A 25,156-nucleotide genomic window follows, 5' to 3' on the forward strand; every position below is an offset into this window, starting at 1 on the left:
TCTGTTCTCGCGTTAAGCCTCTGTGAACCATCACAGTTTTACATGTTGCAATTAGAAAGCTTAATAAACAGCTGATGCATGAAATGAACTACAAATCCCAACGTTATTTCCGTGAAAAACAAGTCCCCCCACGATATGCTGCGTTCGCGTTACCTTCTCCTTGTTGGGTTTTGTCTAGCAGCTGTAAAGTTGTGTTGAAGTGTTGGCGTATGTTTCTCTGTCGGTGAAAATACCTCCAAGGACCACCAAGACATATTTATTAACTTATTTAGGATTTTATACGTTCAAAAAATGAAATGGCACAGACCTACTTTGATTGACAGACGTTTACAGAGGGTGTTAAGCCTTGCTCTGTAATGCCATCAAGTATTTAAGGTATCGATTAAATTGCTTTATGCAATGCTTAATTGAATATTATGACACATGATTTCATATCATCGATGGATGTGACAAAATGACACACCGCAACTGCTCTTTTCCTACTTTATTTCAGCTGCGAACACATAATGTCGCAAATTTCCGACCGTTCCTGAACGCAGCGTTTGCCCACCAGCAGCAGCCATCCGCATCAAACAGATTTCATTCACTGAGTGGCCGCTCCGTAGAGAACAACAGGCTACCTCCCTCTGTCCTGTGTGAGTATGACAGCCCTCTGAACCTCCAGCCTTTCCTAGAAGTTATGTCAAATCACATTTGTTGCCGTTGTTAGTCGTTGCCGATACTTACTGTCGCTTAATTTGCGAAATGTCTCGAGCAGAACCGCTTTTATTGTTTTTTTTTTTCTAAACTCATGTCTGAGACGTTTGTGGACAGCGTGGTCTTTTGTTCTCTTGGTATAATTTTTCGTTTTGACAAAGGAGAGCTGGTTTTACTGTAGCATTATCCGCCGCGACAGTTTGACACCGGTGTGTTTGCTTTTCCGTGCAGGTTATATTTCTGTTGTGTTTTCTTTTGACTTGTAATTAAGCGACATTGAGTGAGCTGTTTAATTCAGGCTGGACATACATGGAATACCAGGAGTGAACATAATTACATTTGAATAAAGACATGGTCATTTTGAGAGTTGCTAGTTAGCGTTTAAACTTTCTAGTGGTTTAAATCATGTTTCCCTTTTTTTTCTCCTAGGATGCTGCACAGCTATGGGACAAAGGAAACCTTATGAATGAAGGTTGCTATCTAACAAAGAGCCATAAAATCTACTTAGGATCCTAAAATGATGCAGCACTGTATAGACAGCACCTCTTTGTTTTACGTCACCTGTTTTTAAGACATCTATTCTGTTTTTTAACTAACTCCACAGACATTAATCTGAAGCATTTCTTCTCGAAAGGCGTCACTATTCTGTATTCAGTTAAGTGTACTCAGTGGCTTGTAATCATAAGCTGATGAGTGTTGAGCTTTTAGAGATGCTTTTTCCGACAGAGCCAAGCTTCTGTTTATATGTGGAATAAAACATGCCCATAGCTAGAGGGGTTCAGTCCGCCCTGGTCCTACTTGCAGGGCAGAGTCTTTTCTCCACTCAGTCCTCATGTGGCACTAGTTTCTGACAGACCCCTCAGCACAGTCAGGAGTCGACAGGAGCTGCATCCTCAGCTTCACCATGACCTCCTCGGACAACTACGAAACGGGGAGCGACCTGTCCGAGTCTCTGGAGATCTGTGAACTCCAGGACCAGTACACGGATCCAGAAAACGGCTTCAAGTCCAAAAGCTTACCCATCCTCAACGGACCCTGTCAGCCGGATCAAAAGACTGCAGAACTCAGGCTCGTCGACACTGTCCACAGCAGTGTGGCCGTGCAGGAGAGCAGTGAGCTCCGGCCAAAAACCCCAGACTTCAGCCAGGCAGAGTCCCCCTCCTCCGGGACGGACTTCTCTCCGTCTGCCTCAAGCATAGTGGGGCTCAGCAGCTCTCTGCCTGTGGAGGGCCACAGAGCGTCTGGCTCTGGTGGCAAGAAACTGGGTTTCTCTCTCACCCGCCTTATCCGCATCCCAGCCAGAAAGTATGTGCGGGTTATCCTTAGCGACTCCCGCTGCTTTCTATTCTGCATGTGCTACCTGACTTTCATCCAGTCACTGATGGTTTCGGGCTACCTGAGCAGCGTCATCACCACCATTGAGAAGCGTTATAGCCTGCGCAGCTCTGAGTCTGGCCTTCTGGTCAGCTGCTTTGACATCGGCAGCTTGCTGGTGGTGGTCTTCATTTCGTACTTCGGCGGGAGAGGTCAGAGACCGCGGTGGCTGGCCGTCGGTGGCGTGATCATCGCTGTAGGGGCAGCGCTGTTTTCCCTACCACACTTCATCTCACCCCCATACCAGATCCAGGAGATGAACTCATCAGCGGGCCATGAAGGCCTCTGTCAAAGCGGTAACAGCAGCGGCCGAGATCTTGATGTAGCATCTTGCCCTCGAGATCAGGAGGGGAACGAGCACAACCTGTATGTGACTCTGTTCATCTGCGCCCAGATACTTGTGGGCATGGGGTCTACGCCAATCTACACCCTGGGGCCCACATACCTGGATGACAATGTGAAGAAAGAAAATGCATCCCTCTACCTGGGTAAGGCAATCTGTTTGCACTCATAGTTAAACAGAAGGCTAGGTAAAGGCAGGTGTAAACACTGTATTCAGATAATAATTGTGTTTTCCCCCCCGATGACAGACATTTCCAAAAATTGAAGGAATTATGTTACATCCTGAAAACAGTAGGGTGATTTAAAACAGTCCAGACACGCTGAATTAATTTGAATAAACACAAGACTGGCTGCTTAGCGTTGCATTAGTGTTTGACTGATACAGAGCTCTTGTGTTATTCTCTTAGTGGTGTCTAATGCAACGATGAATCCTTGCAGATTTGATTTAAATTAGAAATAGTGAATATTTTTGCACTTTATCAGAATTAGATGCATGTTTTGAGCCGGTTTGATCTTGCTGATATTTTTCTAGAAGGGTATTTGCACAAGTGTATACCCCACTTAGTTCAACAATGCACTCATCCCGTCCTGCTCTCTGTCCTTTTGATTTAATCTTCATGGCATGCAACCTCTGCACTCCATTGAAGTAAATACAGAGACTGCAAAGTCAACCGTGGGCCTGAAGCACATGTGAGGAGTGGGGGGGGGGGGGGCAGAAGCAGAACTGGGTTGCCGATGATTAATGGTCCTGTACTGTGTGTGTGTGTGTGTGTGTGTGTGTGTGTGTGTGTGTGTGTTAATACTGCTTTGTGTGTGTGTGATAATACTGCTTTGTGTGTGTGTGTGTGTGTGTGTGTGTGTGTGTAAGATAATACTGCTTTGTGTGTGTGTGCAGAAGGCTGGCAGCAGTACTGAAACTTGCTCTCATGTTAAGCCAGAAAAGCAGGTGTCTGTTGTGTTTGAGCGGTACCAGATTTTCCGTTTTATTCTGTCATAAATCATTTAAACTTTTCGGCACAGGTATCCTGTGATTAATGTGGTATGCCGGGGCTCTTCTGGCTTTAGTGTGATCGACTGGACATGCATACCACAAACTCTACATAGCTTGTAGAGGACTTCATGATTGCAGAAGTAATCCTGCCATCAGCATGTGGACTGAAGTTGGCGTATTGAGACACTGGGCACCCTTCAATATGGTGCAATGTCTTTCACAGGGGGTCAAATCAGTGTCCCTAAAAAAGAAAAGTGTCCCACTGATCTTCTTGTAGGTGACAGCTGATGATTATTTGCATCATAAAAAAAAGTCTATTGAGTGGTTAACTCATTGTTTACAGTATGAAATTAGAAAAGAAAACCAATCACTGTACCCGGGATTATCTTCACCTCGCCCTCTCTCTCTCTTTGTCCATATACCTTCATTTGAAGAGCAATGCACTATTTTGGACAATAAACAAAACAAAACATAGAGATGCTGACACCTGCCCTTGACCACACCATTACACAACCTATGGAGCATATTAGCTGCTTAGTCCTTTTGCTCTGAGCTCTGCTGCTCCTGAGACCCAGTATTGATCGGATCCCTGCGTCACAGGGAGCCAATGCAGCATAGCTATTGAACCTGCAAAAACAAGGCAATAACAGCAGTGTTTCCCCTAGATTTACAGCTTTGGGGTGTGTGGAGGGGGGGGACACGCCGACACAAACACTTGAAAGAATCTTGGTGTTCATGCGTTACTTTTAATGACAGCTGTCCTTTTCTATTGGAAAGGTATCCTTAAATGACTTCTTCCCCTGATTTCCCGACTCTATCCACTATCCTATCTCTACAATAAAGGCACAAAAAGCCCCCCAAAAAATCTAAGTTTTACTTGACCTTCAAGGGGGGCGGGCCTCCCCCCTAATATAATGGTAGAGGAAACACTGAACAGCCTTTAAAAAAAGACTTGCTGGGCCCTCACCGTGGAAAAGAACTCACAACCATCACTAGTGCTCTAAAGGCTCATTGAGTCATCACAGTCAAGACATCCACTTGTCCCGATATCCATCAGAAACTGTGTTTACCAGGCTGACCTTGATGGCTACTTTCAGAGGATTATCAGTTTCGTTCCAGCAGAGCACAGTTCGGGAAAACAGGAGACATGTTCAGACATGTCGGAGGCAGCAGATAAGTAGGAGAGGAAAGTCTTTGATTTACATTTCAGATAACCATGGTAACTGCACTTCATCTTTATTATCTACACGTTGGGGGACATTTTATCCGTGACATTCTCTGATGCAAGTTTAGGTACATGGTGCAAGAAACACATCTAAGTGAAGAAGTTGAGGTGGTGCTGGCCTTTTATGTTAGTTTAAAGGGATTCAGTCCTCAGGCATCAGGATTTGTTATTATTTAAGCAAGTGTAAGAATGAACATAGAAATGATTATTTTCATCTCATCCATAACCTCCTTCTTCTCTACAAGGACACAGATTGAGGCTATCACTGCACCCATTCACCCAGAAATCGTCAAAGCCATTTCCATCTATTCAAAAAAATAATTTGCTGAATATAGGCTACCTATTTCTCGAGGAGGTTTTCCCCCTACTCTTACCTTGAGGTGCCCCTCCCCCCATGAATCCATTAATGTAAACCCCATTTCAATTTAAATGGTCTCAGAAGGGAGGAGCTGCTATTGTTGGACAATGCAGTTTACACTGGGGTACTTCTGGTGCCCTTGGAGGGAGAGAAAGTGTGTGTGTATCTTTTTGTCAGGATGTTATGTTTGTGTATGCATGCATACACACAGTGGGCCATTCCCTCTGACCTGTCGCCCCATTTCCCAACTCTGGCCTCATGTCTCTATGGTAATGTAATGACAATGGCATCTAAAGTTTTACTCCCCTTGGGGTAAGGAAATTGTTAGATTAGGGTATACCCAATTTGGCTTTCAGGGTCTTTTTGAAGGTTTTTGTGGATTTGTATAACTTCTCCAGAGAGTTTTAAGACAAGAGCTGGCCCTCCAGAGCCCTAGTATCCAATGTGTGCACATTTCTCTCTAATTTTTCAGTCTTCCCACTCTTTCTGCTCTGACAGATTTACAGCATACCATTCTTGTCGTCTCTATGGTGAACGTTTGTCTGTGTCCTTCTCTGAAAGGCCTCTCCATCATATAAGGAGGTGGCTCATTGTTGCATCAAGTAACAATTAAGTGAAGGTTGACCTTTTTTTTGAAACTCTGCTAAGCTTATATCCTTTTTGTTGTCTCTGCTGGTTTCAAATGTCTCTAATAACTAACAATCTGTAACCATATCAGTCTGTTTTGGCAGCACAATGACCCACAGATCAAAATGATCAATAATTAGCATTCTCTTCGTTGAATTGTTGATCCATTCAAAGCTGTGGGCTGTTGACCTCTGTTTTATTTTTCTCTGATGGCCTCTGTGATTTACAGGCTAATGATGTTGAGAAGCTGTTATTGATGTGGGACGAATGTGGAGGTCAGCTCTGATTAGATCGCCGTCTGCTTGTCAACATTAGCTTCAAAAAATCCTGTGTTTTGCAAAAATACCTACATGGCATCTCTACTGCTATTATAATGACCTTTTTTTTTGTTCTGCTGGTATCAACAATACATCAGTCGGGGTCTATCATTGTAGTAAAGGTTCATTGATTCCTCCTGGCCTTCAGTCTCTTTCCTCTGCTTGAACCAGCTTTAAGTTCAAATGATTTGAAAACGAACATACTGCTCTGGTCTGTGTTATTAGTACTCAGGCATTATTAATATTTTGTTAAGAAACTTGTGAATCCTAAGAAATATAATACAGTTCCAAGTTGACACAGCGGCACTGTAGAGGACTGTTTATTTACCAGAGAGGAGGAATAGAGGAGGTGCTCAGTTCAGAAAGAGAGGAGCTTTAACACCCGCCGGGACAGATTGAACACTGGTCTTTTCTCCACACGCACATACACACACACACACACAGACACACACATTCATATGCTCGTGTAAGCACAAGGGTGTGCTCTCTGCTCTCTCCCCTTGACAAATTTAGAAAGAACAGTTGCTCTCAGTCTCTCGCCTAAATCGTGTTGGAAAAACACAGAAGTGAACAGAGTTCACAGTCCTCCCTCACTCTGTTTTTTATTTGTTGTGACCCGAGCAGCCGAGGCACGTCCTTTTCTATGCACGCTCAGTCTTATAATGTGTGTCCTCCTGCTCTGAAAGCCAATGTAGATTGTGCACACACAGACACAAACGTGCAAGGCCCCAGAGAACCCGCTCTCTATGCACGTCCAAGCTGCTAGATCATATTCCCCCCCCCCCCCCCCCACCCCCCCATCAGAGCCTGGCAAACGTATAGAAAGAAGACCTGTGCTGTTTCATCACTGTCCCCTTGGCTTGTTCTCAAGGAGGTTTTAGATATCGCGGCCCACTTTCCCAGTCGATCCTGTTGGCCACACAGACCCTCGGGGTTACTCAACAGCAGGTGACCTTTTTAGCAGTGGACTGCTCGGCTGCCAGCTCTTACTACTACTATTACTACTATGACTCCCCCTGTAAATAGCTGACCCCTCTGAGGATGTTCTTGTGCCACTAATGACTTATAACTCATTAGTTTTACAAAGCTGCACTCCTTATAGAAAAGTATCTCTTCCTTCACTATATGTAGAATGAGAAAGCTTGGTTGGTTGGTAAAATCATCAGGCAAACATTTGTTTCCTAAGGCAGAGGTCTCAACCACAGCAACTGTAGTTTAGTCATTGTTTTGACCTCAATGGCGATGGTCCGTGGCCATTTTTCAGAGTTGGGGCTTAGTTGTTTTGACAGTGTGGGAAGGTTCCTGGGGAAATGCCACAAGATGTTTTTGTGATACAGGAATGCTGAGAAATCTTTTGTTTCCAGCTATGTTGGGAAGGAATGGATATTTCCTTTGTCCTTGCAGGGTCTTTGGTCCACCAAATCCTCCTTGATCCCTGGCTCTTGTTTGTTTAGGACACAATTAAATAATGGCCTGAGATGGCTTTGAAGTTATTTAATTGTCCCGACATATAAATAATGTGGGGGGGGGGGGTTGTTACTTCTTATGTGTTTTGTATATTTAAACATTAATAATTGGCTAGGAGAATGTCTTTCTGATATTCTCACTGAGTGGGTCCGGTTGCATATTTGGCTACAAACAATGAATCATAATTATTGAACATCTTAAAGGTTTGCATGATTACCTGAGCAGTTTGTGCCGATTTGGAAAAATGACACCCATAAATGAATCAGTCACATCTTATTGATAATGTTTTGGTGTCACATCTTTATCTGCAAACAGCGTGGCATTTTCTCTGTCTAGATGGAAAGCTTCGAATACTTCTCATATCTATGCTGTAAAATCAGATGTTTCCCTGAAATGTTTGTGTGGCCAGTAACAAAAAAACATGAGGCCAATTTGTTCCAAATGTCCGTTGCCTTCATCTCAGCTGGCTGAAAGCACTTGAAAACCTGCAGCCTCTCTGTGCATTATCCCTGATTAAGCTAATCAACATTGTGGAAAAACATGCCCTTCCTTTTTTCCTGTTGTGTCCTGTCAGGAAATGAGCCGTCAATGATTATCAAATGTTTATCTGTTGCCAGGGGTACAGTATGTCCTGTGATGGCTATCAGCACTGGATGGATTCCTCAAAATGTAGGAAAGAGTTTCATTGGAATATCATTTCTGACCTGCGTCAATTCTGTTAATTCAGCATGTAACACACGTCAAGCTAAATAACATTCCCTTCTGTTCTTGTGTATATTATCTGCTCAGCACAGTGAGACCTTCAGATTTATTCTGCCTTAAGCTAGGAGTGTTTGCTTTAGAGATGAATAAATATCGCCCCTCATTCTAATTGCCCTCGGAGTAACGGACAGGCTATTGTTCTCCTTGACCCGTGTGCAGTAGACGGAGAACAAGGGAGGAAAGGCTGCTGGTGGGAGAAAAAGCTATTGGTATTTATTTAAATGTAAGAAATGTGTATCACAAAAAAGCTGTTTTATTGAGGACAGTTTTTTTGGTTGTGGTTATAAATACAACAATTAGGAAAGCAAATGCTGGACATCCAGACAATTAGGACATCAGAGAAACATTTGTTAGACAGCACCAGCCTTTTATGACAGTTTGTATCTGGTTTATTGCCATTTTTATCCCCTGAATTGTCCTTTCCTTACATTGCCCTTTTCCCTATCTGACCTTCAGTTGTTATTGCACTGTCCTGGCTGCACATATATAGCAGACCCATCTGTGTTGAGCCTCCAGGAGGAACAGGAGCACCCACTCTGAGGGAGATGGATGGCACTGAACATTTTCTGACCTCTCAGCTGCACACACATTTATGCACACAGGCCTGCAGATTGGGGCAAATTCTTGCTGTACCCATTCATCTGTGGGTCTTAGCGGGCTCTGTCATTCCAGTAAATGTAGCATTAAGCTGGTCGTACATTATATAATGCAGGCTAATAGGCATGTAACTGTAATACAGCTGATGGGGAGACAGATTTTGTTTCTTATATTTTTGGGTGGACTAAGCTGTCTAACAAATTGTTAGAAGTCCACAGCAGTATGAAGGTTATTCATAATAAAAGAAAAGTCTGCTGCTCCAGGGTAATTTTATAAGGCTTTGTTCAAACATCAGTTTATTTTGCACATTAGGGGCCCTAGTTGTTGCCAGCCCCTTTTAGGGTGTGTGAATGGTGACAGAGCAGCTGTTGAGATCCGGCTGGGTGCTTGCATTTGTGGCTGTCGCTGAGCATATGTGTGTATGTTTTGTGAGCACCTGCGGTTGGGGGTGGGTGAGAGTTGGGGCTCTGGGAGCTGTTGGCAGCAAGGAGAAGGCGGGGTTTCACGTTGCAGAAGCTGTAGTTAGTTTTCCTGCATGCATGCGGCGGTGGTATTAAAACATGTGCTTGTGTGAAGAGACTGCAGAGAAGTCTGACCCATTCACGTACAGAGTGACATCATACACTTCTGTCACAGTGTGTAGGAGGCGCCTCTGCTGCAGCACACTGAGTTCTTTTCTTACCTGCTACTAGAATGGTGTGAATGAAAGCTGGGCCCTCCATCCATGGTGTCCTGCCACAGTTATTATATTTTCATGAACTGTCATCTACATTAACTGTTTAGTTCACATAACGCTCAGCTTTTAAAATATATTACTTTAGCCTTTTATCCTTTCATCCATTTTTGCAGGTGCAAGCTTGTGGGAAAATAATACCGAAGCCCCATACTTCTGTCTCTAATGCATACACAGACATGCACACAGTCCCTAAGCATTATGTGGTTATACACCCAGCCCAGATGCTCCATTCATGACCACTTAGCAGCTGAAAGATTGTATACCAGCCTCTTGCATGCTGGAACATTATGCATAGACAAACACACTGACTTTGTGTGTTCGGGGCTACATTTAGGAGCGCTTCACTTGTGTGTATGTGTTTTGGCAAGAAGGAATGAAAGCAGCAAATACAAGGATTTCCATAGGATAGGTTTGGTAAAGTCAGAACTCCTTAATCAAAAATAGAAACATGGATACTCTGTTAATCCTTAACAAAAAACTATTTTCGATCAGCTATAATCACAGTCCAGACACCATATCTACACTGAGCATTGAAACATTAAGGCAAACTAAACTAGACACACATGAGAGCATGTGAACAGTGTGTTGTAGTTTCTACCGCTAACTAACTCTAAAAGGCGCTGGATATATTTGTTACATTCTGAATGTATATTCCTCATCTTCCTACACAAAATAACTTGCTTTGTTTGACAGTTGTTTGATAACAGAGTGCTCAATTTCTTACCTGGAAAGTCCTTTTCTTTGTCTGCCTTCTTAATCTCATGACTAATTCAAACAGCAATATGCTAACTTAACACAGGCCACAAAGTTGAGGGAAAACAGCAGAGACCACCTGTCCCTGCATGTTTCCCTTCTCTCTCAATCACTTTTTGCACACTTGCAAGTTAGGTAATTACCTGCACCTTTTCCCTCAATGTCTCAAGAGGTTTCACTGCCATAAATTACTAAGCAAAGCCCATTTCAATTATACATTTTAAGCATTTACTCTTGGATGTAGTATTAATTATATATTAACTCCTTTTATGTAGTGTGAATAGGAGTAAAAGTCACAAAGAAAGTTGGATTAGGAAGAAAATCCACACAAATATGATGAATAAGTCATTTAAGTAGAGAGCTAAAGGATTTACTTAATGTTATAGTGTGTGAAAGACTTCCGGGGAATATTAAAAAGTCTATTATGTGAAAGAGAAGAAGCACAAAGGAATTAGCACATTTCTCTTAGGCGCTGCCTTTGAATGACATCCCATCACTGAGCCAGTCAAAGAGAACTGTGTTGCTTTGATTGGCTTGTCACAAGGGGAGATTGCAAAGAGGACTCAGTGAAATAGATTTCAAACTGTCTAATAAATAACATTTTATAACACTGGAAAAGATGGCCAGAACTTCTCTCGTCCTTCTCCAACAAACTTGACTGACAACAAAGTGGGATTGCTTTGTGCACAGAAATACCTCCTGGGTTTTGGTGAAAGCCAAATTTAATAGAGCAATAACGTCAAATGTGAATCATCACTCATATCAACAGCCTTCAGTTTGAGTTCATTAAATAAAAAGTGGGAACTACGAACAGGGCTGTTAGCTGCAGGCTTTATCAGGTTTGCCTTATGATAGACTTTTACTGAGAACAATAAATGAGCCTTGGCTGAGCCTACAAGCAGTTCATTCACATACAGGCATTCAGACTTTAATGGAACAGTCTGAATAGGAGTTATAATAGGAGAATTTAAAAATGCAACTGAATGCAAACTTCAGGATGCAACGAGATCAAATGTGGAATGAATAAAGGTCAGCATCAAACAGAATGCCAAAATATTAAAAAACAAAACATTTTCAACATACAGTAAATTTGATTACAGTAGCCTTTTAATAAAGAACCCACACACAAGCCTATTTGATAACCTCTGCTTTTCTCTTAGCTCAGACTTTATGTTTTTTTATACCAGAGTGTTTGCCCACCTGACAGTGATGGATTTAGAGGCCTAGTTGCATTATAAAATTCAGCATTTGAAGAGCGAGCAGCTGAATAGTGACCCGATACGTTTCGCTGGCTGGGTTCTCCTTCCATCTCCGTTTTCCCAGTTGATTTTTTTTGTGACTTTGCTATTAAGATTTCTTTGAAGTCAGCCATACTCCCCAGTCCTTTTACCCTTGAAGTTCATCAGCAACAGCAGATATGCATTCTTTTGCTGTCAGTGCAGGCCCAGAAGCCTTAGGCCAGCATCGGAATCAGCGAAAAAAAAATGCTTGTTTGGTGTTGGCGTTAGGAACTGTGAGTCCTCTGACAATCACAAAGTTTTATATTAGGCCGCCCCCCTAATATAATGGTAGGGGAAACACTAAGCTTTAATAAAAATGTTATTGTGGTAAAAAAAACGTCATTACAAAACAGGACAAAAGTCCTTCCTTTTTGTTGTTACATGATGACAGAATTCATCTTAATTCTATGCAGCATCTTTACAAGATTTATGAATGGGATCTTCACCTGCCCTTTTTGTATCTCAACCCAGCATCATCAATCATGCACCACATCAGCAGCACATGATGCACATTATTTGGAGAGACAGAGGTCACTCTGCTGTACTGTAGGAGAGGGGGAGGGATGGGAAAGTCAGAGCTTGCTGATCAAATTCTTGGCACCCCTTGTGACCAGTCAGGTCGTTGCTTAAGGGGCTTATAACATGAATGCAAGAAGTTAAAGTGCTACCAAAGCCTGATGGGTGGCCTGAGGATTGATTTCAAAGTAAGAAATGCTTTGATGTAGCTGTTCGTTCGGTTCTCAGAAGTCACTTCTGTCTGATAAGTCCTTGTACCAGCCTGTACTGTCTGCACACAAGGATCAAAGTTGTGTTCTTAATCCATTAAGATATTCACCACATCCTGCATCTCTCTGTGTCTTGTACTCCACTGCATGATCTGAATTTCATTCCTATCGTAGCCTTTTACCACCCACTGTTCTGCCTGTGGGATGCCTGAACTGCATGTGCTCTCAAAGACTGCTACTGTACTCTTAAATCTTTTATGAATATGAGCATAGCAGACAGAGTACATGTCTGAGTAAATGGAACTCTTATCTCTCTGGTCCGTTGTGGTCTTTTTATTTTTTTTTAAATTGATCAATTGATTATTGATTGGAAATTATTTTATTGATAAATAATTTATCTTACTGAAAAACCATCTGTTAGAATATAGAGTTTGAACTTTGTCTACAACGAAGTTAAACTCTGAAGCTTTTTAGCTCTTATAAATTGAATTAAACTAAATATCTCAACTGATTTTAAAGTGTGATGGGGTGATATAGCGAAGCACGTGATTGAGGACGCCTAACTGTCAGCATGCTCAAAGACATGTTACTATGATGTATAGCAGTGGTCTGCTATAGAAGAATTGCCATATCTGACCAATCAGAATCAGGTGTTCAACCCAGCCTTGTAATAATCCAGTATGATTAAGCTGTTCTACAAAGTCAATCAAAATGAACACGCAAGAACAAGTTATTTATTTGTGAAATGCAACTAAATGTTATTCTTTTGAACTATTTTACATCAATATAGAGTAATAGAAGAGTAGTGTTTTTCTCCTTTGCAGTCTATCATGTTCACGCACAGTTTACTGCCAATTGTATGCAAACACATGCAGTGGCATATTTATAGACCTGCTGCTGAGGCTTTGCTCTGTTTGGGTGGCCAAACAGACTGGTATCGCTACACCAACTGCTGTGCCCCTGCAAAGTAAAATCTGCATGTTATTATCAAAGAGACAATATCTGCCAGCTCAAACACATGGCAGAAGAATCACTTCCTGACCTGTTTGTAACAGTTTGGCGCTGGACAGCTACCCAGTTTGTGTTGTGTTAACTAGCATGGTTGTTAAAGTAGACTTTATTTTGAGCTTGTTTGCAAATGGCTTCATAGGGATGAGTTGATATTTTAATTCAAATTACCAATCTCACAGATCTAATCATTAATCCCAATCCAACTGGCACAAATTATGTGTCTCACTGACTTGAACAGAGTTCAAACTACTGAGCGAGTTTGGTGAAGTCAATTTGGCCTCTGCAACATTTATGAATGTTTCAACCTGGTTCAATTCCTCCATCTCTGCTACCAACCAGTTTGTTGACTTTCCATTGCTTTTTTTTCTGCTTATGCCCCTTCACATCCTCTCTCTTGTTTTCACATCACTTCCTTCCAAAATTCTGTTCTTACTGTAGACGAAGCCATGGCACCAATAAAGACATTTGTTCCATTACTTACCTGAAGGTTATTGTAGGAACACGTCTAATCAATGCTTTTCTATGAACTGACTTTAGTGTTGGAATAAGTTGCTGTAACACTTTGCAGTGGGAGAAAAGATGATGACAGGCTGAACAATCATTTACCTAAGACTGCACAAAGGGGAATCGTTGGTACTTGAAAGAAAATGGTCTAACGTCTTTGCAATGAGAAAAGATAAAATTCTGGCCATGTAATACATATCACGGTGCGAGGGTTAGGATCTTGTTTAATGGCAATATATTACGATATTGTAAACAATGGCATACATGGTGTCCTTTGGCTTTTGAGGCTTCATAGGCCATAGTTCTTTGTGCTTTCCTTCAATTTGTGCTTACTTCTACAAAGTGAGAACTCAATCAATCATAATTTAAAGAGGCCCAATCACAATTTAAGTGATCTCTTTATGCTTTACATAAAGATATATACTGCACTGTACTACTACTTACAGTCTAAAGAGATTCCTCTGTCATTCACCTTTACATGTGAAATACTATTAAAAAAACGTAATGTTATTGAAAATCCATAAACTTAATCTGATAATACTCAAGTCAATCTGTATTTCTGTCCAAGTCAAATCGTGGCCATGTCTTTCTTTGACCCTGTGTTATGTATTGCACATCTCTTGCCAATCTGTTAGTTCAGTTAACTAGAGCAAACTAAATGCTCAAAGCAAATATAAAAACAATTGTTTTAAATCTGCAAAAACAATACAATTTAATGTGTGCTGGAAAACCAGTCTTTGAAATTATAGACGTTTTTCTTACAGGTTGTGTTGTGCACAGCTGCTCGTGTGTAAAGCTTCTCTTTCAGTTCATTAAATCCTTTCAGATAGATGATGGCAGCAGGACAGATATGTGGATAAATCTGTGCCGTGCCCGATTGCTTTAGCATTTTGCACGACCATCCTGTTTGTTTACCTTCATCAAATCAAATGGAAATAAAACCAAGCTGCTGCAGAATAACCCCACAAAACTGCAAACACATCAGGCTAGTCTGTTCTCTGCACGTTTATGCAAGAAACATTAGATAACTAGAATTCATTAATCCCCCTTTCTAAGTAAAATAATACATCTAAGTAACTCCTGTTTCATGATTAAAATGCATTACATGATACTGCTGCTGTACCACATTTACAGTTCTGACATTTTAAATTGTGAAATAAAGACGTTTTTCGGCTTTGCTTAGAAATGACGTGATACAATCTCTTCCGCAAATGTTTTTAATTGAATCTATATATGATTTGAATGTTAGAATCCAAAGTTATTCCCATGTCTGGTGCTGCATTTCACATCCAGCTGACCTCAATCACCAAACATCTTTAGGATTTCCTCAAGAAGGGCTCTTAACTTGTCAAGCTGTTGTTGCTTGTGTCACTGTGATTGGCTCGGCTATTTTAAGAGCTGAGAGACCAGCGATCTGACTGTTTAAATTTGTAATAATTAATCAACACAGTCGGGTCTGTATTCAAGCTCAACTTGCCCTTTTGCACTCTGCATTGCGACACATTAATATGATGCACCACAGCTTTGAGAATGAGAACATGATGCCACATGAAGGAGAGCTTTCCGCTGCGAATTGATTCAGAGAAAACATTCCTTTTGAAATAAAATGTAGCATTCTCATAGTGTGTGGCTTTTGCCTCAAACTCATGCATGTAAATGCAGTTTGTCTCACTGTCTGACACTCTGCTCGAGTCTGTATATATTTGTGAGTGTGTGTATGTGAGATAGAGAGAGAGGCCACAGTCCCCCTGCATGCCCTCGGGGTAAAACTGTAAGGTTAGGACTTGTAAGAAGACACTGCTTTGTCAGCAAGTCAACATGACAATGCCGTCATTCCCATGTTTCATTGTCTTTTTTTCTCCTCTTGTCTCTGGACGGGGGAAGGTCACATGATTGAATTGATCCCTCATACCACAGGGATACACCGAGTGCTGTCCCTCTCTATTTGTTCTCTTTCTAACTGCAGCAACCACATGGATCACCTGTCATACAGCTGTCACCTGAAGCCACTATTCCCAAAGCTCGTAAGACATTGAGCTTGACTGTATCATGCAGTAAATGTGATTGGGGAAAAAAAGCAGAAAAGCTTATTTTGATTATTTTCTGACATAAAACTGGTGTGGAAATCAGTTATTATTTCAAGTGAGAGTGTAGTGTGATGTCTTCTGCTGCATAATCTAACATGACAACATGGCTCTGGAGTTACACTGAAAAGAGAACCTGGAGGTGTCTTTTTAGAAATTAGACAGACAGCGTAACACATTGAATACAAATCCAATGTCGTTGTGGAGCTGCCTGCCATCCATTTCCAGCCTTGTTTGGAGGCTGATCGAGCTCTGTAGGCAAATAGCCAGGTGGAGAGCTACATAATTTATTGAAAGTAAGTCTCCAGCCAGAGAGCGGGAGCCAGGCCCATACCTCAGCAGCCTTTATTGCAAGACAGTGACAAAGAGAAACAAATCCCCAAATGAATAAAGGTTCATATGGGTGTGCACGTAAACATAACCAGCCTCGCACACACACATTTTGCACACATTTTAAATTATGTAGTTTGACTTTGCACATGTGATTACAGGATAGCCTGATTGTGATGATTCTTCTGTTGTGAGAGTAACAACGCCAACCTTTTCACCTCGCAGTGTTTTGACAAGGCGATGAAAGTGCTGCCCTGTGTTTTGTCCACGTAATTAAATCAAATCATTAATCTGTGGTAATGAGTTTGGCCACAGGGGAGCTGCTTCATTAGGGGCAATGTGCTTCCTCATCAGGTCCATTTTGCTGCGACTTCTCCTCCTCCATCCTCTGCAGCTCTGGATGCATCTCAGGGGTGAGGGGTGAGGAGAACAGAAGGTCAGAGGAGGGGGATGGGGATTGCAGATTCCATTTTATTGTTATGCTAGAATTTCCATTCACAGCCAAGGCAACTATGGAAGCAGCTCAGTGCTTTATATCACAGATGTGCATTTCTTCCATCAACTGAAAACATTTGGCTTTTATTCTACATTTTAAGTAATTATTGACCTTAAATGCTGCTTCAATGGGTCTTTTTCTTTTTTTACATGATAGGGTGTGGAATATCGTTGAGTTTTGGACTACTGGTCCAACTGTTAATCAATCAGACTTTATTTGTAGCACTTTTCATTGTAACACAAAGATCTGAGAACAAACAGCGTATATAAAACAATGTGATTAATTCCACATCACTATCCATGAAAAAACATATTTTCTTATGAATAAAGGACTTGATAAAAACGAGTGCTGAGGAACAGAAGAAACACACATCTGTGATGAGGAAACACAGGAGGTAGTATTAAAATGGTAAACTTCAGGAAAGAAAAATATAACACTTGAAGACAGTAGATTAAGATGATACACTGTAATATAAAAATAAAGAAATTAGTCAAACGGATTCTAAAACACAAACAGAAATCCAGAGGAAATGGAATAAGACATAATATAAATCAAATGTGCAGTAAATAAATGAGGTTATATAGAAGATACAATTACATTTAATTAAAGTTGGACTAAAAAAAGAAGGTCTTGAGTTTGCTTCAAAATGTTGGCATTTAATCTCTTAATTAATCTAAAGGCCTGTAGAAAGAGAAAAGGATCATTGACAATTATTTTAACATGAAAAAGAATAACACAATTTTCTCAAATACCTGTACAACAAAAAAAGTCACAAGTTGCAGCTATGAAATAAAGAAACAAGAAACAATACAAACCTCTCTAATAAAATGGGAGTATTAATCTTCTTGTAGTCATGTTTCTGTCACAAACCTTATCTGCTCTGTGCTCCCCTTCTTCGCTTTCACCCTCATTCATGTCTACTGATTGAGTCAGTGCAGCTCGTGAACACAGAGACTCTTACAGAGTGTGGAGGATGCAAAGTGGAGACAACAGTGCTGCACTGGTCCCTGAAGGTTAGATGTGAGAAGGGATGTTGCTGAGCAAGCTTTATCCCTGTGTTTCACAGCAGGATCAGTCACCACAGACTGCATCCTGCCTCCTCTCTTATCCCATCTCTCTGATTTTTTTTTCTTCTGTTCAATAACTCTCTCTCCCCCACCCCTCTGATGTTATTATGTTTCTTCCTACCTGATCTGTTTTTCTTGTCACCACTGCCTCTTTCACCCACTTTGTACGTTTGTTTCTGTCTTATGTGCCACCATATTGCCTTTTGTGTCCCGGATTATGTCCTAGTAAATCTCTCTCTTCCTCTGCCTGACATCGCTGCATTCATCCATCACAACTCCCTGTAGCTGAAAACGCTAAAGTAGGGTCAATGATGTACCGTTAACTCTCTCACCTTATCCATCCCTCATTGTTACCTTTGATGCCCTTGGACTTCCCCTGCCTCGTTATCACATGCAGGAATGTAAGTGTTCATGTGCGTTTACAAGAAGCAGTGCAGAGTGACCTTGGTTGACATTAAAGCCACCAAGCTTTAATTGATCCTTCTGATGCTTCTTGATTGGTTCTTTTTTTTTACCTCCTGGCTTGTGCAATCAACTTTTTCTCAAACCTCATTTATACATTATTGAAGATATTAGATTCTGATTGTAAAATGGTATCTTGCCCGCTCTGACTTCATCCTTAATTTAAATCTCCTCATGCATGTCTAATGCATATAACAAAGTCAGCACAAAATCACCACAACATATTGAAAGTCAGGCTGGATGGTTATGTAGCTGGTTGATTTGCTGACTTTGTATAACATAAGACGCAAAAGCCAATAACTGTAATAGAGAGCTCCTGATCCATTACCTCGGCACGTGTCGACGGCCATATGAGCCCTACAATGTTTCGTCCTTCACGTGCTGCTGGTAGAGGTCTATCGCGTAATTGAGAATAGTGAGCCTGTGGTGCGCCATGCGTTCCACATAGGCGTGCACCTCCTGTGCTCCGCTGACGTGTATCACCACAGCATGTTTGTTAGTGTGTGTGATGGAGCGCTGATGCTGTGCCAGCATATTCCTCAATCCGACAGCTCTTCCCCTGCCGCCCTTCAGCCCAGCCACAAGCCCTCCAATCCCCTCATCTCTGACTACCACGGCTTGGTGCCAAGCGGGCAGTGTAGGGCATTGAATCAGGCTCAGTTTATGACCCCCACTATGTCCTCCAACCAGGCAGAACGCTGTTAATGTGATGGATGGAGTGGCAAGGCTGGCGCTTACACAATCACCCAAGGGGGATAAAATATGGCCATTATTGCCTGGGTGCCTGGACAGAGGGGAGGATGGAGATTGGAGGGCAATCAAAGGACCAAACTTGATGGCCAACCTTTAGATTAGAAACTTTATTAATCCCCAGCAGGGAAACTCATTTGCCAGTGGTCAATTGGTACACAAAAACCAACAATATGGACAGTACAATTACAATTCACAACAAGTAAATAAATAACAAAGACCATTGAAACAGGACATCATTTCCAGCCATAAGAGGCTCTCTCTTGCCTTAAGAGAGAGCTGGATGCCCATGAGGTATCAAAGTGTGTTTAAATGATGGTGGGTTATGAGTGGGGCAAAGAAAGGGTCAGCAGTATTCAAAGTGAGGGGATGAGAATGATTCACGAATATATTTTCTTCATGTTGCAAAATGTCAATCTTTAATTTAGTTATAATTTGAGCTGGAAATCCTCTTGAAATAATGCAAAGGCTGACTCACAACTGATTCACACACTTGTCACGTCCATTCTTTTTTAGTGAATTATAAAGAACTCAAAGGTGCAGAACAATCTTTGGGTTACTCAACATTTCATTTGTAAGCTCAGTTCGAGTCAGACAGGTCTAAAGCTCAGTCAGGCAGGAGATGTGAATCTATAAACTCAGTCATCAAGGTCTAATTGCTGCTATGGCCATTCTTTATATTGCTGTCTATGTTCTGTACTTTATACATGCAGTGTATTCTGTTGTATATTATGTTGCAGTGTAGCACAAAGGTGTGATTCACTGTGAGATGTTTTTATTTTTGAGATGGAGATGGTAAGATAAGACCTCTCACTGTCCTTGCCAACTGAGTGTTTGTTTATGGTTTTATCCAGTTACATTGTGTTAACAGTTAGCCTGCTGTGTTGAATTGACTCTGTGGCAGGTAGGTTATGAGAAACGACGCAGGGAAAGAGATTAAAAAGATGAAATATGATACGCAAGGGAATGAGAGAAAGGCTGGAGAAGTGAAAGAAGGAAGGACACCTGCTTTAGGTGCTTAGAAAAGTGATTCATGTCTACTGCCAACGTTGAGTTATAGCTAAGAAATTGCCACAGACTTCAGGCTCATATACGTTTTATTTACATATCCAATTGCATTGCTCGATCTTAACAAATGCACGTGTGTGCAAAATCTTGCATGAAAAGTCCTTTAGCCGGAGTATTTGGAGCCAAGAGAATGGTCCATTGTGGTCTTGCATTTTGGTTTCATCTGTGTAAGCTTATGTGTGTGTGTGTGTGTGTCTGCATTAGGCTGATAAGAGGATTTATGAAGGGCCTTTTTTTTTCTCAAAGCAATATTTTTCACCCCTACCCACAATAGTTTTTCATTAAATGCCGTGATTTAATAAAGTATAGAAGTGAACATGCATATTTGTGCTGTATTGGCTGCATCCAGGGTGGAGGGGATGTGCAGACTCGCTCAAAGTGTTGTTGAGATGAAAATAAGAGGGCAGGAGAAGATGAGAGCCTCCCGGGATGTACAAATGCTAAATGCAAATTTTGGCTGAGTTGCTGAAACATTTGGTCGAACAGACGAAATGACTTTTTCAGCTTCCATTCTGACAAAACATACTTTGTTGACAGCGTGTGTGTGCATGGTGCATTTGTTATTTAACCTTGCAGAGTGTAAGTGTTCCTCTGAAATATCTCATATCTCCCCTGAGACCAATGTCATTTGGGAAACATAGCACACATGCTTCTGAACACAGACACATTCACACAAATGAACACACACTGCTTCTCATGGGTCTTAGGTCAGTCAAGAAACGGGACGCTTTACAATCTCAAATAGAGGAGCATGGTCTTGTTTCTCTACTGATTTGTTTTAGAAGAAGTTGATTCATTTCTTGGTTGAGGTAGTATCAGTCCGACCTACAAGTCCCTCTTTGTTTGATTTATCCCTGAAGGGCTAAGTAAAGATGACCTCTATCTCTTAAAGATCTTGCTGGCGGCAAAAAGATAACACTGGCTTTCCATAAAACGGCTTCACAGCTGGCAGCTTTCATATGTAAAAAAGACCAACAACTTCATGAACCAATAATCTTCACCATGACTCCTAAAAGTTTAGATTAAAAAACGCGGGGAAAATGGCATCTTCATTCGGGCCAATGCAGCTTTCATTTCAAAATTTCTGCTTCTTCCAAGTTTCTTATTACTTGGTATCCTTTTGTGTCATAAAAGTGGACTCAAAGGAAAATGAACAAAAGAGCACCCATTTTGCTGGGTGTCTCATTTGTGGGTGAAAAGTTTGTCATTCATGGAAACAATTGGATGCATATGCACACACACACAGACACACACACAACCATAATAAAGAGCTAATCCCTCCCCTCAGTCACACACACCCATGCACACACAAACCCTGGCAGCTTGCGGCAATGTTCCAGGTGTAATTATAGAAAGTTTTGGCCTCTGATTACAGCTGTAAAATGGCTTTGACTTGCGTCGCTGCTGGATGTCCGCGGGAGGTTTTTCCACTTGTCCAACTAAGGTTATCTAACTTTAATGAGTTTTTCCCTTCCTGTGGGGAAGTGACGGAGTGTGATTGGCTCACCTTTGTGACTGTCTGAGAGTCCCCAAGGGTTAATGTTTTGCACCCCTCACTCACTCTGAGGTTGGGCGAGTTGCAGACGTGCCCTCAGGTCAACGTGAGACCTTTTTTAAGGTCGAGTGTTACAGATGCTTCAAAAGCTGTGAGGAATGACCTCTGGGCTGCTGGAGAGTTACCACTGGTCTCAGTGCAGGTGTTGTGAATAAGGTGGGCGATGCATCAGTGGTAATGAACAGCTCCCTCAGGTCTCATTTAAACAGTCACAGGTTGTTACCTATGGGTTATTAACAGCTGTAATGAAGAAGGTGGAAAAGCTAACACTGTGAAACAAAGTGCAGCCTTCCTGTTTTTAAAATGAGCTAATAAAGGTGATATGCTCCAAAAACCCTGCAGTTTATTTCAAGTATTTGCAGTTAGAGCAGTTTTTAGACTGTTTGATGTTAGGAAGGTTTCTGAATGTTTCTCTCTCTGTGTCTCTTCCAGCCATCATGTATGTGATGGGAGCTCTGGGACCTGCAGCTGGCTATCTGCTGGGAGGCGTCCTCATTGGCTTCTACGTCGACCCCAAAACTGTAGTCAACATTGACCAGAGTGACCCTCGCTTTGTTGGGAACTGGTAAATATGCATTGTGTGACTTTATGACTGCCTGAGTCTTTCATGAATGTGTTCCTTCCTGTGAAGATCAATCTGTTCTGTTTTTACAGTTGTTTTGTTTGTTTTGTCTTCCTATCAGGTGGAGCGGCTTTCTCTTGTGCTCCGTAGCCATGCTCCTGGTCATCTTTCCCATGTTTGCCTTTCCCAAAAAGCTGCCTCCTCGCCACAAAAAGAGGAAAAAGAAAAAGATCGGCTCGCCTGGGGACGTGTCCAGTGACGATGAAATGATGAAGGAAAAGTCCAGTAGCAAAGGCCAGAATGTCTCCTCCTCCATGGGCTTCGGAAAGGACATCAAAGGTGAGGAAAAGTTCATATCTAGTGTGGACTCTTACATATTAGCTACATAAAGGAAATTGAGCAATTGATGTACAAATGGCTCTTAATCCAATCAATTAGCAGGATTAGTCATTGTATCTAATAGTGGGAGCTCCATTGAGATCTCCTTTAAAGATGTTATTGATTTGTGATGGAGGACTCTGTCCACACAGATGACTAATGAAGATGACAGTTCAGTGCAAACTTTGGCTGTTTGAGGGAATGTTAGGTTGTATTTACTTTTGTAAATGAAAAGCAAACATGGGCAAAGATCACACATTACTGCGGTCTTTTGAAAACTTAATTTTAGTAACTTTTACAAGGACACTTTATTTTTCATGCATGCTTGATGTCAAGCTGCTGTCTGTTGTACACCGGTGTCCATTTTCAGTGTCCTCTCTGAGCCAGGTTTATCAGGAAACTCCGGGTATTCCCTGGGAGAGCCCCCTGATTTCTGCTCCAGTATATCCTAGTTTCCTCTTTTCTGACTGAGAGAAAAATATCAGACAGCTCTCTCTCCCTCTCCCCCTCTCTTAAATGAGCTCTTGAGGGAACTCAGTCACGTTTCCACACACAGGAGTAGACAGACTCTGCAGTAGAGCAAATCTATAACAGACAGGGTAGCTCTCACTCGCTTAATTTTATGCAACATAACCAAAGTGAATTCTAAAATGGATTCAAATGAATGCATACTCATCGATGCGTGCTGATGTGCGTTCCCCAGACACGATTTTGTCTCAGACAGCAGAAAAAAAACCACTGTAACCATGAATGCAGTACAGCTTCTTCAGATCAATGGTAGCGCTCCTGCTGTTCTGCGTGTCCCAGCAGGATGTTTCAGGCTGTTGTGCAAACTCTGGCGAACTCTTCTTCAGTGTTTTTATCTGGGATGTGTTGTTGTTGCTGTGTGTGTCCTTCTATTGAGGAGGGTGCATTTGTCTGTAGCACAAATTCAGCACTTCCTGAAAGCATCACTGAAGTGGCTGTTTTCACTGAGCGTTTTGTTTCGCCTTTGAGATCATCAGCAAACAGAGAAATATGCTAACACACAATATCGTCAGTAATGGAATCAGACTAAAGCACTTTTCATTATGAAATGTTCCAGACCTCGGCCAACTGCTGTCGACTGCAATTCATGACTTTTTTTAGATTTAGCATTTTATCGAATTTAAAGTATAATAGATGATTAACTGCAGCCATATACTGTTTATCACTTGAATACTTCCCCAAAATATACAGAAAATTTAAACTTAATATATGGTGTCCTCAAAAGCAGGAAAAAAGTATTCACAGTTAAGATGACACAATACTCACTTCACAGTTTAATCCAAAACCAATGTTTAAATTTCAGAGAGTGATAGAAAGCACATTTAACACAAACATCAGGAAAGCAAAGGGCAGTGATTATTGACCAACCTTTACACTAGTGAATCTATAAATAACTTATTCACAAGGGGAATAAATTGGTGAAAAATATGTAAAGAAAATGCATTCTAAGGCAATCAATAACTGAACAGCCAAAGCCCCAAAGATATTCAGGTTACAGAAAAGATATAATATATCGAATAAGCAACTCCTCATACTGTGGATGAAAACCGATTTTTAAGATTTGTGAGTTTAAGTTTGTGATTAATTAAAATGTTCCATGGATGGACTTATTATTCAGCTCAATTTGAATGCTTTAATGTTTAAGGCTTGCTAGCTTTCACACTTCAGTGTTAGAAATACAGATTATTCCAGTTATTATGATATTATTACATGAAAATAAAAAAAGTATAAGCTCACAATGATCCCCTGGACACAAGTATTAACCATCTTCATGTATTTAAACACTGCTTGAAGCAGCTTTATCTATTTTGAAGATTTTACAAATACTATGCTGTTATCACCTCTCTGTGCTAAAAGATCGATGTTTCACTAAAGCAGATGGATGAAAGAATTTCTCCCAGTCATCAGCTAATCCCTCACAGCAAAAAAAATATAGCAAATGCAGCAACTAATGCAAGTCATTGGTCTGGTTGATTTAGGGAGCAGCTGCTGTAGATGCCAACAGGACCTCGCCATCTGTCCCCCCTCCAGACAAGATTACAGCCCACTCCCCAGGAATGAAACAATTAGCTTCACCTTTTTATTCATACCTTTGATCTCAGGTAACACTGGCAGATGCTAACAGTTTTCCCCACCCACAACAGGATCAGTTGAATTAGTACAGAAATGGCTATCCCCACGCCGAGGCGCTGGGTCATCCAATTAGGCTGACCGGCTTCATATTGAACTCCCCGTCAAAAGTCTGCGTAATCCACAGTTTCTGCCTTTTCTTTTGTTCTCTCTTTTTGTCTTTGGGATGCCTTTGTTTGAATCAAGTGAGACAAAAGAAGCCCAGACCCAGCCTGGAAAAGAACACTCCGGACCCAAACATATTAAACTCTGAGATGATGTGCTCAGTTAGACCAAATGTCCCTAGCAAATGTTAGATGTCTTAATTTTCAGCCAAATATGGACCTTTAACAGACCACACTGGCATGCAAAGAGAGTCAGACTGGACGATAAGAACAAAGAAAAGTCAAACTGATTTATAATGTTAGAGTTTAAGTGTCTTCAACACGAGCTTTGGTCACTCTTTCATTCCTTCATCCCACCGGTAGTGAAGGTCAAATGTA

At 41.4% G+C, this 25,156-nt stretch overlaps 1 protein-coding gene across 1 annotated transcript in view; it reads left to right on the forward strand.

The window, feature by feature from the left end:
• The first annotated feature begins 562 nt into the window (after window positions 1-562).
• LOC132994572 (solute carrier organic anion transporter family member 5A1) overlaps window positions 563-25,156 on the forward strand; it is a 39,398-nt gene continuing 14,804 nt past the window's right edge. The window contains exons 1-4 of the mRNA XM_061065009.1: window positions 563-635; window positions 1,126-2,558; window positions 22,010-22,142; window positions 22,261-22,478. Coding sequence (XP_060920992.1) covers window positions 1,601-2,558; window positions 22,010-22,142; window positions 22,261-22,478 — 1,309 coding nt within the window. The 5' untranslated portion in view covers window positions 563-635; window positions 1,126-1,600. The remainder of the gene's footprint in view (window positions 636-1,125; window positions 2,559-22,009; window positions 22,143-22,260; window positions 22,479-25,156) is intronic.

This window comes from Labrus mixtus, chromosome 19 (assembly GCF_963584025.1).
Source record: "Labrus mixtus chromosome 19, fLabMix1.1, whole genome shotgun sequence".
In the NCBI taxonomy this organism is placed as follows: Eukaryota; Metazoa; Chordata; class Actinopteri; order Labriformes; family Labridae; genus Labrus; species Labrus mixtus.